General features: G+C 41.3%; 1 protein-coding gene across 1 annotated transcript; it reads right to left on the reverse strand.

The window, feature by feature from the left end:
- Nucleotides 1-4,245: 4,245 nt before the first annotated feature.
- Nucleotides 4,246-11,298, reverse strand: LOC139342641 (programmed cell death protein 10). The gene is made up of 8 exons (XM_070979852.1): nucleotides 11,179-11,298; nucleotides 9,690-9,910; nucleotides 9,487-9,540; nucleotides 7,558-7,675; nucleotides 7,250-7,376; nucleotides 6,562-6,640; nucleotides 6,377-6,459; nucleotides 4,246-5,099 (listed from the first exon to the last, which is right to left on the reverse strand). The coding sequence occupies exons 2-8, from the start codon at nucleotides 9,777-9,779 to the stop codon at nucleotides 5,018-5,020; spliced, it is 633 nt and encodes a 210-aa protein (XP_070835953.1). The 5' UTR covers nucleotides 9,780-9,910; nucleotides 11,179-11,298; the 3' UTR covers nucleotides 4,246-5,017.
- Nucleotides 11,299-12,624: the final 1,326 nt, after the last annotated feature.

Below are 12,624 nucleotides of genomic sequence, written 5' to 3' on the forward strand. Positions count from 1 at the left end.
TGCTGGTACACCCAGCTGCGGTGGTGCACATCCAGCAACCACCAGACTCTGTCAGCCAGGTAGTCATCCATCTGGGTGGGTGGAGGGGATGCTGAGCAACAAATTTTACCTTTAACATTTTCATCAGCTCCGCTCTCTCATCTGGATTTTGGCCACTGAACAGTTAGAGGTCTCTGTTTAGAGAGATTTTGGTGAATGAATCAAAAGCTATGAAAGTGAGGAGGGTGACAGTGTTTGGAAGGTGAGGGGGGACCTAAAGCCCCCTGTGGAAAGCTCACTCTTGGCCACACTTACATGTGTCTATTTAGGATGTGTGCATGATGTTTACCTCAGAAGATAAAACTTCTACTTTGGCTTCGACACTGATACACTCACACAGGTGATTTCACTCGTCGGCTGATATGAGCCTTTCGTCTGTGGGAGTGTGCGGTCTGTGTTCGATTCACATCTTCCTCACTCTCCTGTTATCCTTGCTGCACCTGCCATGGTGTGACAAATGACACCTTTATCACTCCCATTGGTGCGTGGAGCCTGGTGAATTTACATAGCACCCAGCGGCATAGCTCTGCCCACCTTCAAACGGAGCAAAAGTGTTTGACCTGTATTGTGCTGCTCTGTTGCGAGACAGCGTTTGCATTTGGCTACATGGCACACCCTGTTTGCTTATTTAGCTGTATGACAATAATTTAAGATTAAATTATCATAATGGAAAATGGCTTTGTTAGCATGCTAAAATGCTAAACTAAGATGAAGAACATGATAGACACTACACCAGCTCAGTATCAGCATGTTAGCTCAAAGCAGCACTGTGTGGAGGAGACTACATCCCTTTATGTGCTTCATGCCACATTTAGGGTTTTTAGATGAACACACACGCCGAACAGGCTGAATCCAACGATGAATATACACCCCCATCAGCGGGGATATTAACCCTGCTGGAAAAATCTTGGACTATATTTCCAAATACTGTGTTATAGGTCTCATTCATCCATTTTGCCCTGATCCACCTCCTCTCAGTCTAACAAGGCAGGTGAGAGAGGTGTGTGTGGAGGTCAGCAGTCCTCTGCAGCTCCTGAGCTCCGTGTCTCTCTAAAACTCTGTATCACGCTGTTTTTTGCTGAATCAAGCCCGCTTTTGGGCGATCCAATCACATTTAATGGATTTAATTTAAATTCCTCTCTAACTAAACCCTCGCTGCAGGTAGAGTTCTGAAATGGGAGCGAATGATGTTTGTGGAGGTGCTTTTCCCTTTTCTGAATTCCCATTTCAATTTTGTCTTTAAACTACATCCTTAATATTACTTAAAGTGCCAGTCTTGAAGATTTTGGTCCCGTTTGACTTGAACTTACTGGAGGTAACAGCAAATATGGTTTAATACTACAGGTCACGCAATAAAAATAACTAGTGGTTTTAATGAAGAAGTCGGACAATAATTGGCCTTTTTCCACGGTTCTGTGAGCAGCAGCGATGTGATTTTGTGTTGCACACAGCATGAGTCTGCAGACAGCAGGGCTCAGTGAAAGGAGGCTGTTACCTCGCTGAAAGTTGGAGGTGCGCAGCCCGTCGCCTGCAGCTCTTCAGCTAACAGCTCACCGTGGCCGCTGCTTCTTGTTCCATTACTCCCTGCCATGTCAACAAATGTAGAAAATGATGGTTGTCTTGTTTTCTAGACACATTTTTTGATGAACGATAACAGCAGTGCAAAGCTCACTGACAAACACGGTGCTTTTTATGAGAAGCAGCCGCGGCAGGAAATGCTCGGTTTGCATTTGGAGTAATTTAATGCAGAATATTTTCCAGGAATATCAAACCGACACCCAGTTTGGAATACTGTGAAGATATAAATATTGCAATACTTTCCTCAGTGAACCTCAGGCTCAGTCACCTTGTGTTACCTCATTTGGTGATAGCAATGAGACATACTGATGAATTCAGCCACAAATTAATAAGAATTTCCCAGTAAATTGATTTAAAGTGGAGATTGTATTTTCAGTTTTGGCGACACTGTGATCTTTAGCGTCCACAAACCTCAGTTTCTCCCTTGTTTCATGTTGAACCAAGTGCTTCAAATGGGAATAATGAATGGGACTTTTACCTTTAGAAACGGTGGCATCTGAAATAACTCCTCCAACCTTGAAACTCTAACATTTCTCTAATGTTCTCTAACCTGATGAATTGATGAATTAACTCTGTTTTTGGTCTCCACCAACTCTGGCTCTTCAGCTGCTAAATGCTTCATTATGTTCACCAGCTAGTTGCTTACTGTGCTTGTTGGTCACTTTGTGCTGAGCAGGTAGAGCACAGTGGTTTTATTAGAGCTTTTTCACTGGAAACAGCTGCCTGCTGCTGGACACAAGGGTTAATGGCAGCAGAGCTATAACAGCTCATCGTTCATGGGAGCACCTGGACAGGTCTGATGAATAATTACCTCCAGGCATATTTCTATTAATGTGTTTGCTTTTTGTTACAGCATATTTAAAAAAAAAAAAAAAAAAACTTCTTTTATGTCTAGCTGGCTCATTATGACATAATAAGAAGCTCATGTTTCCAGCTCAGTTAAATAATTTCCTCCTTCAGAGTGAATATCTTCAAACATTAGTCGGAACATTATGCAAACACACAAAAAAAAATGTTTGCCTGTGAAGTACGACCATTCAGCCTCCGTCTTCTTTCCATGGCTGTTAACAAGAAAAAAAAGTGTTTCATTAAACACTGATCTTAATCACAGAACAATAGCCGTGCATATTGGATCAAACAACCCAATGAAAGGGGACACAGACTGCTAGAATGCAGCTTTCTGCTTCTGTATTATTTGACATTAGAAGAGCAACCCTTCCAGGAACACCCTGAACAACCCATTACTCCTCGTTTTCTGGATCTGAAATGTTCCCTTTGCACAGTGGAGGCCTTTGGTCGGCTGCTTCTTCAGGACCAGGTTTGCAAAACACTGAGACGTTTGCAGATTGCCTCAGCTCAGTTTTGATTACCTGCCAAGACATCAGTGAGTCAGTCAGCGGAGTGGTTTTGAGGTCTTTTAACTATCACATTACTAATCCCTCTGTACTCCACTTATTTGAGCTACACTTTACAAATTAGGACTTCACACTGAAAACACATGATGCATTTCTAACATATGGTGCATTGATGCATACCATCTCATGTGAGTGTGTGTGTGTGTGTGTGTGTGTATATATATATATATATATATATATATATATATATATATGTATGTCAGAGTATAACGCTCACAGAGGACATTCTTCTGCATTGAGTACTTTTACTTTTTGATACTGTTAGTACATTTTGCTAATACTATATACACACTTTTACTTGCAATAATGTGTTTTTGCATTGTGGTGTTTAGATGTAAAGGATGTGTATACTCTATCTTCTATGCAAACACATAACAAGCACAAAAAACTAGTTTCTGCAACGCAAACTGAGTCCAGTTACTAAGCAGCAGGAAAAGGGGATGAAGACCCCTCCTTTGACAGAGCTATTCTTTGTGTCCCTCGGCATTTACGTGGTTTGCTGCTTCGTTGTTTCCAGGCAACGCTGGAAACGTTATTGTTCCAGCGCCCCGTGGAACTAAACAGCAGCATTTCAGCTGACAAGAGCAGTATCAAGGAAATGACCTGGTACAGTCAGGAAGCATCTGTCGATAAGAATGTGCACGCTCATCAAAAGGGCAGAGACACCGGTGATAATACGCATTATTTACATAATACAACTCGACAACGGCGGCTCCAGCTTTGGTAAAATGAGATTTTTACAAGGTTATTTTGAATAGCAGTGTCAACTTCTCAGCTGTTGGACCTACTGGAGGACGAGGATCAAATTTTTGTCTTTTTGTCTGCAAACCCCATAAAAATTTGTAACTTTTACTCAAATTGCGAATGTTTCCTCATCCAGGTAGATGGAAATGGCATACCTCCTTCCTCTTGTGCAACACAAGCAAAATTTTACCACTTATTTTGTGCCAACATGTTAAATATTATAAATAAACAATATATGAAAACACTTGAGGCAGGGGGTGGGTCATTTTCTGCAGCTATCTTTGGATTAGGAAAGATTTAAAGAAGGTTTTCATGCAACAGATCAAACAAACAAATCCTGGTGACTCATTTGAAGCGCATTTCTTTTCATGGTTTCTTAGACAGTCACTGTCACGACGGGAATGCATTTCCTGTATATTGTTTATCCAAAAATAAACAGGTCACACCACACATACTGGACTCGGACACATTTAAAAAAGCATAATCATTTGGAAACTATTTATTGAACATTTGCAACCAGATATCAGTTAAATACAGAACTTTCAATTGTCTCTCTACATCCCCCAACAGCAGGGACTGGCTCCACTTCATTACACTGAGAGGAGGGAATGTTACAGGACTTGGTAAGGCGCACACTGTGCTGGAAGTCATTTGGCTTTCTGTCTTCTGATAATAAAGAGAAACGAAATCTGAGTCTGCCTCTCAAATGTCCAACACCGCTTCCCCTCCTCGCAGCTAGATCCTGTGCGTACAGACCATGGCAAAATGACACAAATAGGAGCCGAGAAGAGAAAACCAGTATAGACAACTGAGACACACTCCTACTGAGCGCGGTCTGAGATGTGTAGCCATGATTGATAAGCTAAAAGTAAAATGATCAACATGAATATATTAGAAAAATGGCAATTAGTCTTTAATAAACACCTCGCCTCACCTACTCCCAACAAGACCAGGGTTATAAATTAAAACTGTCCAAATAAAATCAATCAACCAGGACTTTGGGCCCATTCAGTTCCATTTCAAGACTGGAAAATCCTCATTGAAAAAAAACAAATGGCACTTTTCAGTCTCTTGAACTGGAATCTAGAATATCAACTTCAATGGAATCGACCCCCAACCCTAAAATCAACTCTTTCTAATTTACATATATGGGTCAGGCGTTCTTCAAGCTTCCACCGTTCTAGCAGTTTCTCCCCACGGGACCGAGGGGGGGGGGGGGGGGGCTCTGTGGTCTCTGAGGGCTAGGCCACGGTTTTGAAGGTCTGCAGTATGAGGTTGGTTTGGTGGATGAGCCGGTTTGCACTGATGAAGACATTTATCGCCCTAGGAAGACAAAAAAATGACAACTTGAGAAAACAGGCTGAAGATCATAGACGCCGTTTAAACAAATATTTTACTGTTGGGAGGAAACAGAATCTGGAGGTGGAGGAGCTGGTTCTGCAAAGACATTCAATGCCCCCTGTGTGGTGGGCCTTCAGAACGGAGCGTGAATGGTAGGCTGATGATGGCACATACGTTCCACAGCAGCGACGACGCTGCTGGCATTCCCACTGAGGACAGAGGTTTCCACAAGGAACCGGTATTCATACTATACTTGCCATATTAAACCCAGTTGGTTGCTACCATTACCAACTATTATTTGTCCAATCAGTGAAAAATCTGACCAACTTTGCAGGATGGAACATGACAGATAAATCTATGAACACTAGCAACGAAGCATAGTTATATATCAGCTCTGTCAGTGTCGTGCTGCTCGTAGAAGCTGGTATCAGATGAGCGGGGAGGTGCAGAAAACTTCACACACAGGACATGGAAATGAAAAACGCTGCTGTCACTCACAAGTCTGTTTCAGGTTCCACTGGCTCAGTTTGCAAAGCATTTTGGAAGTTTTCTTCTACCACTCAGTTTGAGTCTGCATCTGAAAATCCTCCATTTGGAGGGCTATCTAACCCTTCAAATGGCCTGTCTGATGCAGCCATGTGCAAAACGGAGGGGAGGGGCCCGGGAGGCGGGGTGGGGGAATGGGACCAGGCCTCAAAGTCACACAGCAGGTTAGCTGACAAACGACCAGCTGAGTCACTGCGAGCACTCCTGCCTAGACTCCTTTCTTCTCCTTAAACCTCCGTGACTTTGATGCAGCGGAGGATGATACAACGTAAACATGTAGATGAAGATGATAAACAACAGCTGTCAGTTTACTGGCTACCTAACAACAACAATATTCAGCGTGTCCTGTAAACTGATCAGGTTCAGTTTTTGTTGTATGTGCAGGACTACTTCCTGGCAGTGACTTCCTACAGCCTTCTCGTCACTGTGATGTTGCCAGGCAACCAGCTGAGACACCAGACTCCCAAAATGTCAAACTGTTCCTTTAAAAATAACTTAAAGGTGCTCAGTAAGACTCAGAATAGGCATCAAATCAACTGACCGATGAATAATTTCAGCTGAAAACATGGAAAATGTCCATTTCCAACAGCTCAGCAGTGACACGTCCTGCATACACACTCCTCACATTCACCCAGCACCTTTCGTAGAAATCATCAATCATCATCGATCGGCTGAAGCATTGTATGGTTATCATGCATTGCGGTTGCACTCACTTTCCGTCTTTGAAGTATGTTTTGAGGGTGTCGCTGAAACTTTTGGAGTATTTCACAAACTCCTTTTTCTGGTGCTCCAGGGCCTTCACAAACAAGCAGAGAATAAAAACAAGAAACACAATTTTAAAAAACAAGGAAAAAGTGAGAATCGTACCCAGGTGTGTGTTTGTGTGTCTGTTACTCACTCTGCGATTCTGGTACTGATATTTCTTAATGACATTGTTGACTGTGTCCAGGAGCTCTTTAATGGCGCTGGCTATGTCTCTGGAGGAAAACAACAACAACAACAACACAAGTGATGTGTGTTAAGGCAAAAAACTGTTGGATAATCGCCCTGAAGTTTGGTGCAGACATTCATTCCTCAAGATGAACTGTAATCCCTTCTGTGATCCTGAAGGTTTCTGTCTAGCGCCGTCATCGGGGTCATAGCGAATCAAGTGAGCAGAGATATAAGACGCATGTGGAGGAAACAAATACAGCACGACACATCAGAAAACAAAAAAGACAGAACAGTGGAGGAGATGGAGCTCGACCATTGCTGAAACATGTCAGGTCAATAAAATGTAGAGTTTGATAGCACATGGGTGAGTAGGGGTGTGGCAGGCCTGTGATTGGACTGCAGATATCCTCATTGTTTTCCACCAGCTGAGTGTGTGTAGGTCAGAGCTAAAGAAACCAGCTGTGGATTTTACAGTACAGAAGTGGAGAGGTTAAAGTTACTGAAGGCCTGAACTCTGCACCCTATGGGACAGATTAGCATTTGACTCTAATGTGTAAATTACTGGCATTCGATGGTGATGTGTAGATTGCTGTATTTATTTCTAAACCCAGTGTTTTAAAACTGTGTGTGTGTGCGTGTGTGCTAGCACTCACTTGATCGTCTGTAGGAAGCGTACTCTGTCATTGATCTCATCAGGGATTTTGCTGAGAATGTGTTTCAGAGCTCTGGCCTTCTCATTTAGGTCCTGGAACTCCTGCTCGGGCCGGTCAATCATGAACTCTGCAGGAAAAGGCACATTCCCAGAGACTCTGTGATTTACAGAAATGAGCAGAGTAGCACAGAACACCAAGAAACTGGAGACAGGATGGATATACGGCTGTGTCACCTACAATCATGCATCTCAGAGTGACAACAGAGCATTTCCATCACATCTCAATGCTCCTTTCTCTCATACACTCACCTTCCACATCATCAGCTGCCATGCGCAGTAGGGATTCGGTGAAGTTGATTTGGACGTTCTTTTTCTCCAAGATCTTCATTATGATGTCTTGAGTCAGGCCAGGGTTCTCCCTCTCCGCCTGACAACAGGGGAGTCGAATTAGGCGAGCAAGATGAGGAAGAGAAGTAAGCAATTCAAGCTTGAATTACACCAGCCAGCGAGCAGCGGGGGCCATACAGATACCAATCAGTGAGACAAGTGAACAAAAGACCCACAAATGTCACAGTAAAACAGCTGTAAGGCGATCACATCTCCCTTTGGTTTGGATAACAAAAAAGCTGCTTCTGCTTCATTAATATTTCATCTGTGCTCACAGTGAACTCTCCTGCTCATCAGCAGTACAGAGGTAATCTATGGTCACTGTGCTTTTATCATTCCAGTGTAATCACAGCAGTGTAAAGATAAAAAAAAAGACATTAAAAAGAATCTCATCTGATAACTACAATCAGGTCTCACATCATCATCTCAAACCACACCGCCAGTCTGAATGGCAGCCCGTTTGATGTTATCTTAATAGCAGCTGAGTTAATTCATTTGAATATCAATCATGTAACTCGACATCATGAGCGCCATGTAAAATGAACCCAACAGTCTTTACATTTCTAATAACGAAGGTAAGATAAAACGTCATACATCATTGAGGATAACGAGAATTCATTAGAAATACCAGGTGAAAACACAAGATGGGATCATTTGCTATCCAAATAATATATCCAGTTACTGATACGATGGGTCAACAAATTGGTCAGACAACCCTCCAGGTTGCAAACAAGCCGGCAGTACTACAAGATTATATAATCGTCCTTTATTTGGCTAATAATCCCTCATTGCACAAAAACCAGTGAGAGCACAAAACCATGGCAGGAGCAGGAAGTCAGAGTTGAACTAGGAAGTTGGGCTGAAGCTGCCAGTTTGACGGTTTGTGTTGTAATTTTACAGTTTACCCTTTTTCCTCTCTCTTTGAAATACATTTGCCTATTCTGAGGGCTTTTTATAAAACCTTACCGTCTATGTTTGGTGCCCGATTGGTAGAAATTAAACAATTTGTCAGTATTTGCAACTACTGAGATATTCTATTAATCATTTTATTCATGTCTCAAGTGAAAATTTTAAAATATTCTTTGGTTCCAGTTTCTAAAATGTGAGAATTTGTTGCTTTTGTCTTAAATTGGGTTTTGGACCATTGGTTAGACGAAACAAGACATCTGATGACATTGGGCTCTGGGAAATTATAATGGGTCTTTTTTGCTATTTGCACCATTTCATAGTTAATCAACTAAGCCAGAAAAGAATCTGCAAATGAATCAATAATTAAAATAAGTGCTCGCTGTAATCCTAATTTTTAGCGACCTTGCAGCACGCCAAAACTTCAGCACTTAATTTGGTGAATAAAATGTTGTGGCAACAGACAGAAATAATGGCCGGAGGTATGAAAATAAATCTCTTCATGTAATAAACTGTAGTTGTCCTTGAATACTGAGAGAATGCAGTTATTGTTTGCTGGATTTGTTTACTTCAGTTGATGTAGCACCGTGTGGTGCTGGTTTGATTAATTTCCATGTCCTTTAATTTGCATCGGGCAACATGTGGGGTGGCCTTGTTGTTATATCATCTTAAAATTGAAAATTAAAATTGGACTACAGTCACAGCCAATGTGCATACGTTTCTGTCAGTGTCCTCGAGGACGGGAAGGAATATTGGTTTCGAGAATCAAATAAAAATGAACATTTAGTAACAATGTGTCTGTTGAAAAAAACAAAAACTACAACAAATTTGGGAACTAGGATGCAACACAGATTTAAACCAAAGATGTTATGATAAGAAGATGTGAGAGTCATGGACAGATAATATTGTTCTTTTATGTTTCAGGTCATATGTGCATTGTCCTACCTTTATGAAGGCTGCTCTGAGTGTCTGAGCTGCTGATAGGTTGATCCTCTCCAGCTAATGAAGAGAAACACACATTATTACCACCAAATCTGGACATGTTGGCGCTGTTGCTGTGTCATCTAATGTAAAACTTGCAGGGGTTTCAAATGCAGTTTGACAATGCTGACAAACAGACAAACAGTTTACTGACGGTGAAGTTTTACCTCATTGAAAACTGGGTACATCACGGCGTACAGCGTCATGGATACCATGGAGTTAGTCTCCGCTTCATTCTTCATCTCCTCCATTGTCATCCTCCAGGGAGGAGCAGCTCTTGGTGAAAAGGTGAGGAGGAAACAGCAGCTCACACACACTCACACATACACTCGCCCACTCACACTCACACACACTCTGAAAACCACACAAGCTCCAGAGTGACAAGAGCCTGGAGGGCAGAAAAAGAAAGACAACAGCTTACTGATAAAGTTTGGTTTGGGTTAATATACAGTTTCTTCTGCAATGTCATTATAAAAGTCAGTTCCATTCATTCAGTCACGGGTGGCTGCTGACTAAAGGCACATCAATCGCTGACCTCATGTTGCCTGAAATAAAAATTATTCCAATGAGCATCTCGCAGTGAGATGTGAAATCCATTTGGCACTTGATATTAGCAGATACCCTGGATTTAGGCACTGGAATTGGTATTGGGAGAAAAAAATAGATCTGTATGTACCGAGGAGAATGTTTTTCAGTAAAAATGTAAAGTTGTCAACACTGGCTGATGGACAAACCATGACACCAAACCTGTATTACCACAAAGACATCTCTGGAATTTCCTTGTTACTTATCAGCCAACACATTCAGCGATAACAATATATCAATACTGAATATCTAAGCTACTATATATTATACTATACTAGGTAACTTCCAAAGGAGCAGGAAGACGTGACTTGTTGGTTTGTCTACCTTGGAGGAGGGGAGTGGCACGATCACACGTTACCTGGTTAGTGACAGGATGACCAATGTGACCAAACAGCAACTTACATTAAATGTGTAATAATGTAAGTATTACGGAAGCTAGGAGCAGTCACTACAAGCAAGACCCAGTTCCTATTTATCTGTTTTGATCGTAAACATTACTGTGACAGAGTAATGTTTGACAGTGCAGCTCAGGTCTCAGCTATCGACAATTTCACGATAAACATTTGGGCATTCGGCTCGCTTGATCAATTACTTGTGACATTCACAGCCGGTCTAAAATGTAAGATGTATAGGAAGTTTACTGTTTGTCAGCCATAGTGACGCGATGGCTGACTAACTGGGAAGCTAAACTGACTAGCAAACTGGATGCAGTCAGCCCCAGGTAAGAGCTAGTCAGCTAACTGGACATGGCTAACAAAGTAGCTCATGTACCCGTAACTGAGGTTTGCCATTTTATTTGACGTAATACACAATCAAAACCTATTTCCAAAAATAAAATCGACTGGATATTGTAACAAATGCATCGCAATCTAGCCGCAGAGATAGCTAATTGAGGCCTATGGCCGACCAAATCGATGGTAGCAGACTGCTAGCAGTTAACAGCGAGGCTAATGTGCTAGCTACACTAAATTGGAGATTTGTATTTGCTTACGAGCTAAAACACGTCAACAAACTGCTGAAGGACATGTGTCTAAGTCGGTATATGCGTGTCAAATGTGTAATAGTATCTACCTTTGGTCTGACTTCTTAAATTGGTTGGTTTCGCCGTCGATTGCCTTTTAGCTGCTATGTTTTCTTTTACAACTTAAGGCGGAAGTTTTTTAGGACTGGCCTGAGCGACATCTTCCGGACCGTTCTACGTAAACACTCGCGGTCCAATCAGAGGGAGGACGGATACAGCGACTCGTACGTCATATCAAATAGATATGTTTCTGTTATTGGAGGATTTTTGAGTAAAGTTGTGGAAGCCTGCATACAGTCCATTGAAAACAAAATATGACAGTGCACCGGAGTTTGAAAGACATGTATAAGACCCTAATTAATTACCAGTTGTCTGATTTGTAAATACCATTCACATCATTATCCAACTCGAAATTATAACCGTAAAACTCTGAATTTTATGAAAACTCTGATATTGGCACATAATAATTTAGAATGGAACCCAAAGTCATTCAAGATAGTTAAACCCAGATTTAACTAATGTATTATTACATTGTCAATGCAAGTATTCTTAGTCTGTAATCTCTAAATGCAGGATAAGATGTTAGTGAGTTCCATTATGGGAATTGTAGAGTCAAGTGTTTTGGGATGTTGGCCTGTACCAGAGACTAATAGTCTTTTTTTTTTTTTTTTTTTTTGACCAATTTGTTTTTAATCTGTGTGTCATAAGTCCCCCAACTTCATGGAAGTGCTCTAAATGTACCCACAAAGTCTAATTTCTAAACATTTCATAGGTTTGGGGTTTTTGGCTGTCAGGCAGTTGGAGTAAAGAATTTTAAGATGTTAATTTCAGCTTAAAAAAACTTAATAGAGAATGAAAATGTTAGCTGCAGCCCTAAAACAATAGTTAGCTGACCTGCTGAACTGACTGCTACCTGATTAACTATAGTTCCTTTGGCATGTCTTAGCAGAAGTACTTAAGTCATACTAAGTCAAATGAAGAGGATATTTTACATTTTCACCAACTTTTCCATAAAGCTAATCGAGAGTAACATGTCTTTTTCCCCTTTTAACTCATGACCATCTCTATATCTCCCTATTACAGTCTACACATGTCAAAAGGTCAAGAGTCTAATTTTCTGTCTTTTATTGGAGGAATGTAGAGGTCATCCTCCATGCTGTCAGTTCAGTTGTCTGGTTAGTGTCACTCTGATGGCTCAGAGGAGTGCAGGCTCCACTTGGATGAAGCCTTCAGGCAGTATGTCTAACAGCATACTGGAGATCACCTGGAGAGGCAAGTGACGAGTAGACGAGTATGTCGCTGCTCCAACTAAACTTGCATTAAGAAGCAAGGCACAGATATAAAACAAATTATATTATTTTAAGGAGGAGTGGGTGATCTATTTCCTGGATGATTAAATGACAATTCAATTATTGTTTTTTGTTGTTGTTGTTGTTGTTGTTTTACCCTGTTTGTCTTATTACAAATTGATAATGGACAATTGTATTCATTTCATT

Source organism: Chaetodon trifascialis, chromosome 14 (genome assembly GCF_039877785.1).
Source record: "Chaetodon trifascialis isolate fChaTrf1 chromosome 14, fChaTrf1.hap1, whole genome shotgun sequence".
Taxonomy (NCBI): Eukaryota; Metazoa; Chordata; class Actinopteri; order Chaetodontiformes; family Chaetodontidae; genus Chaetodon; species Chaetodon trifascialis.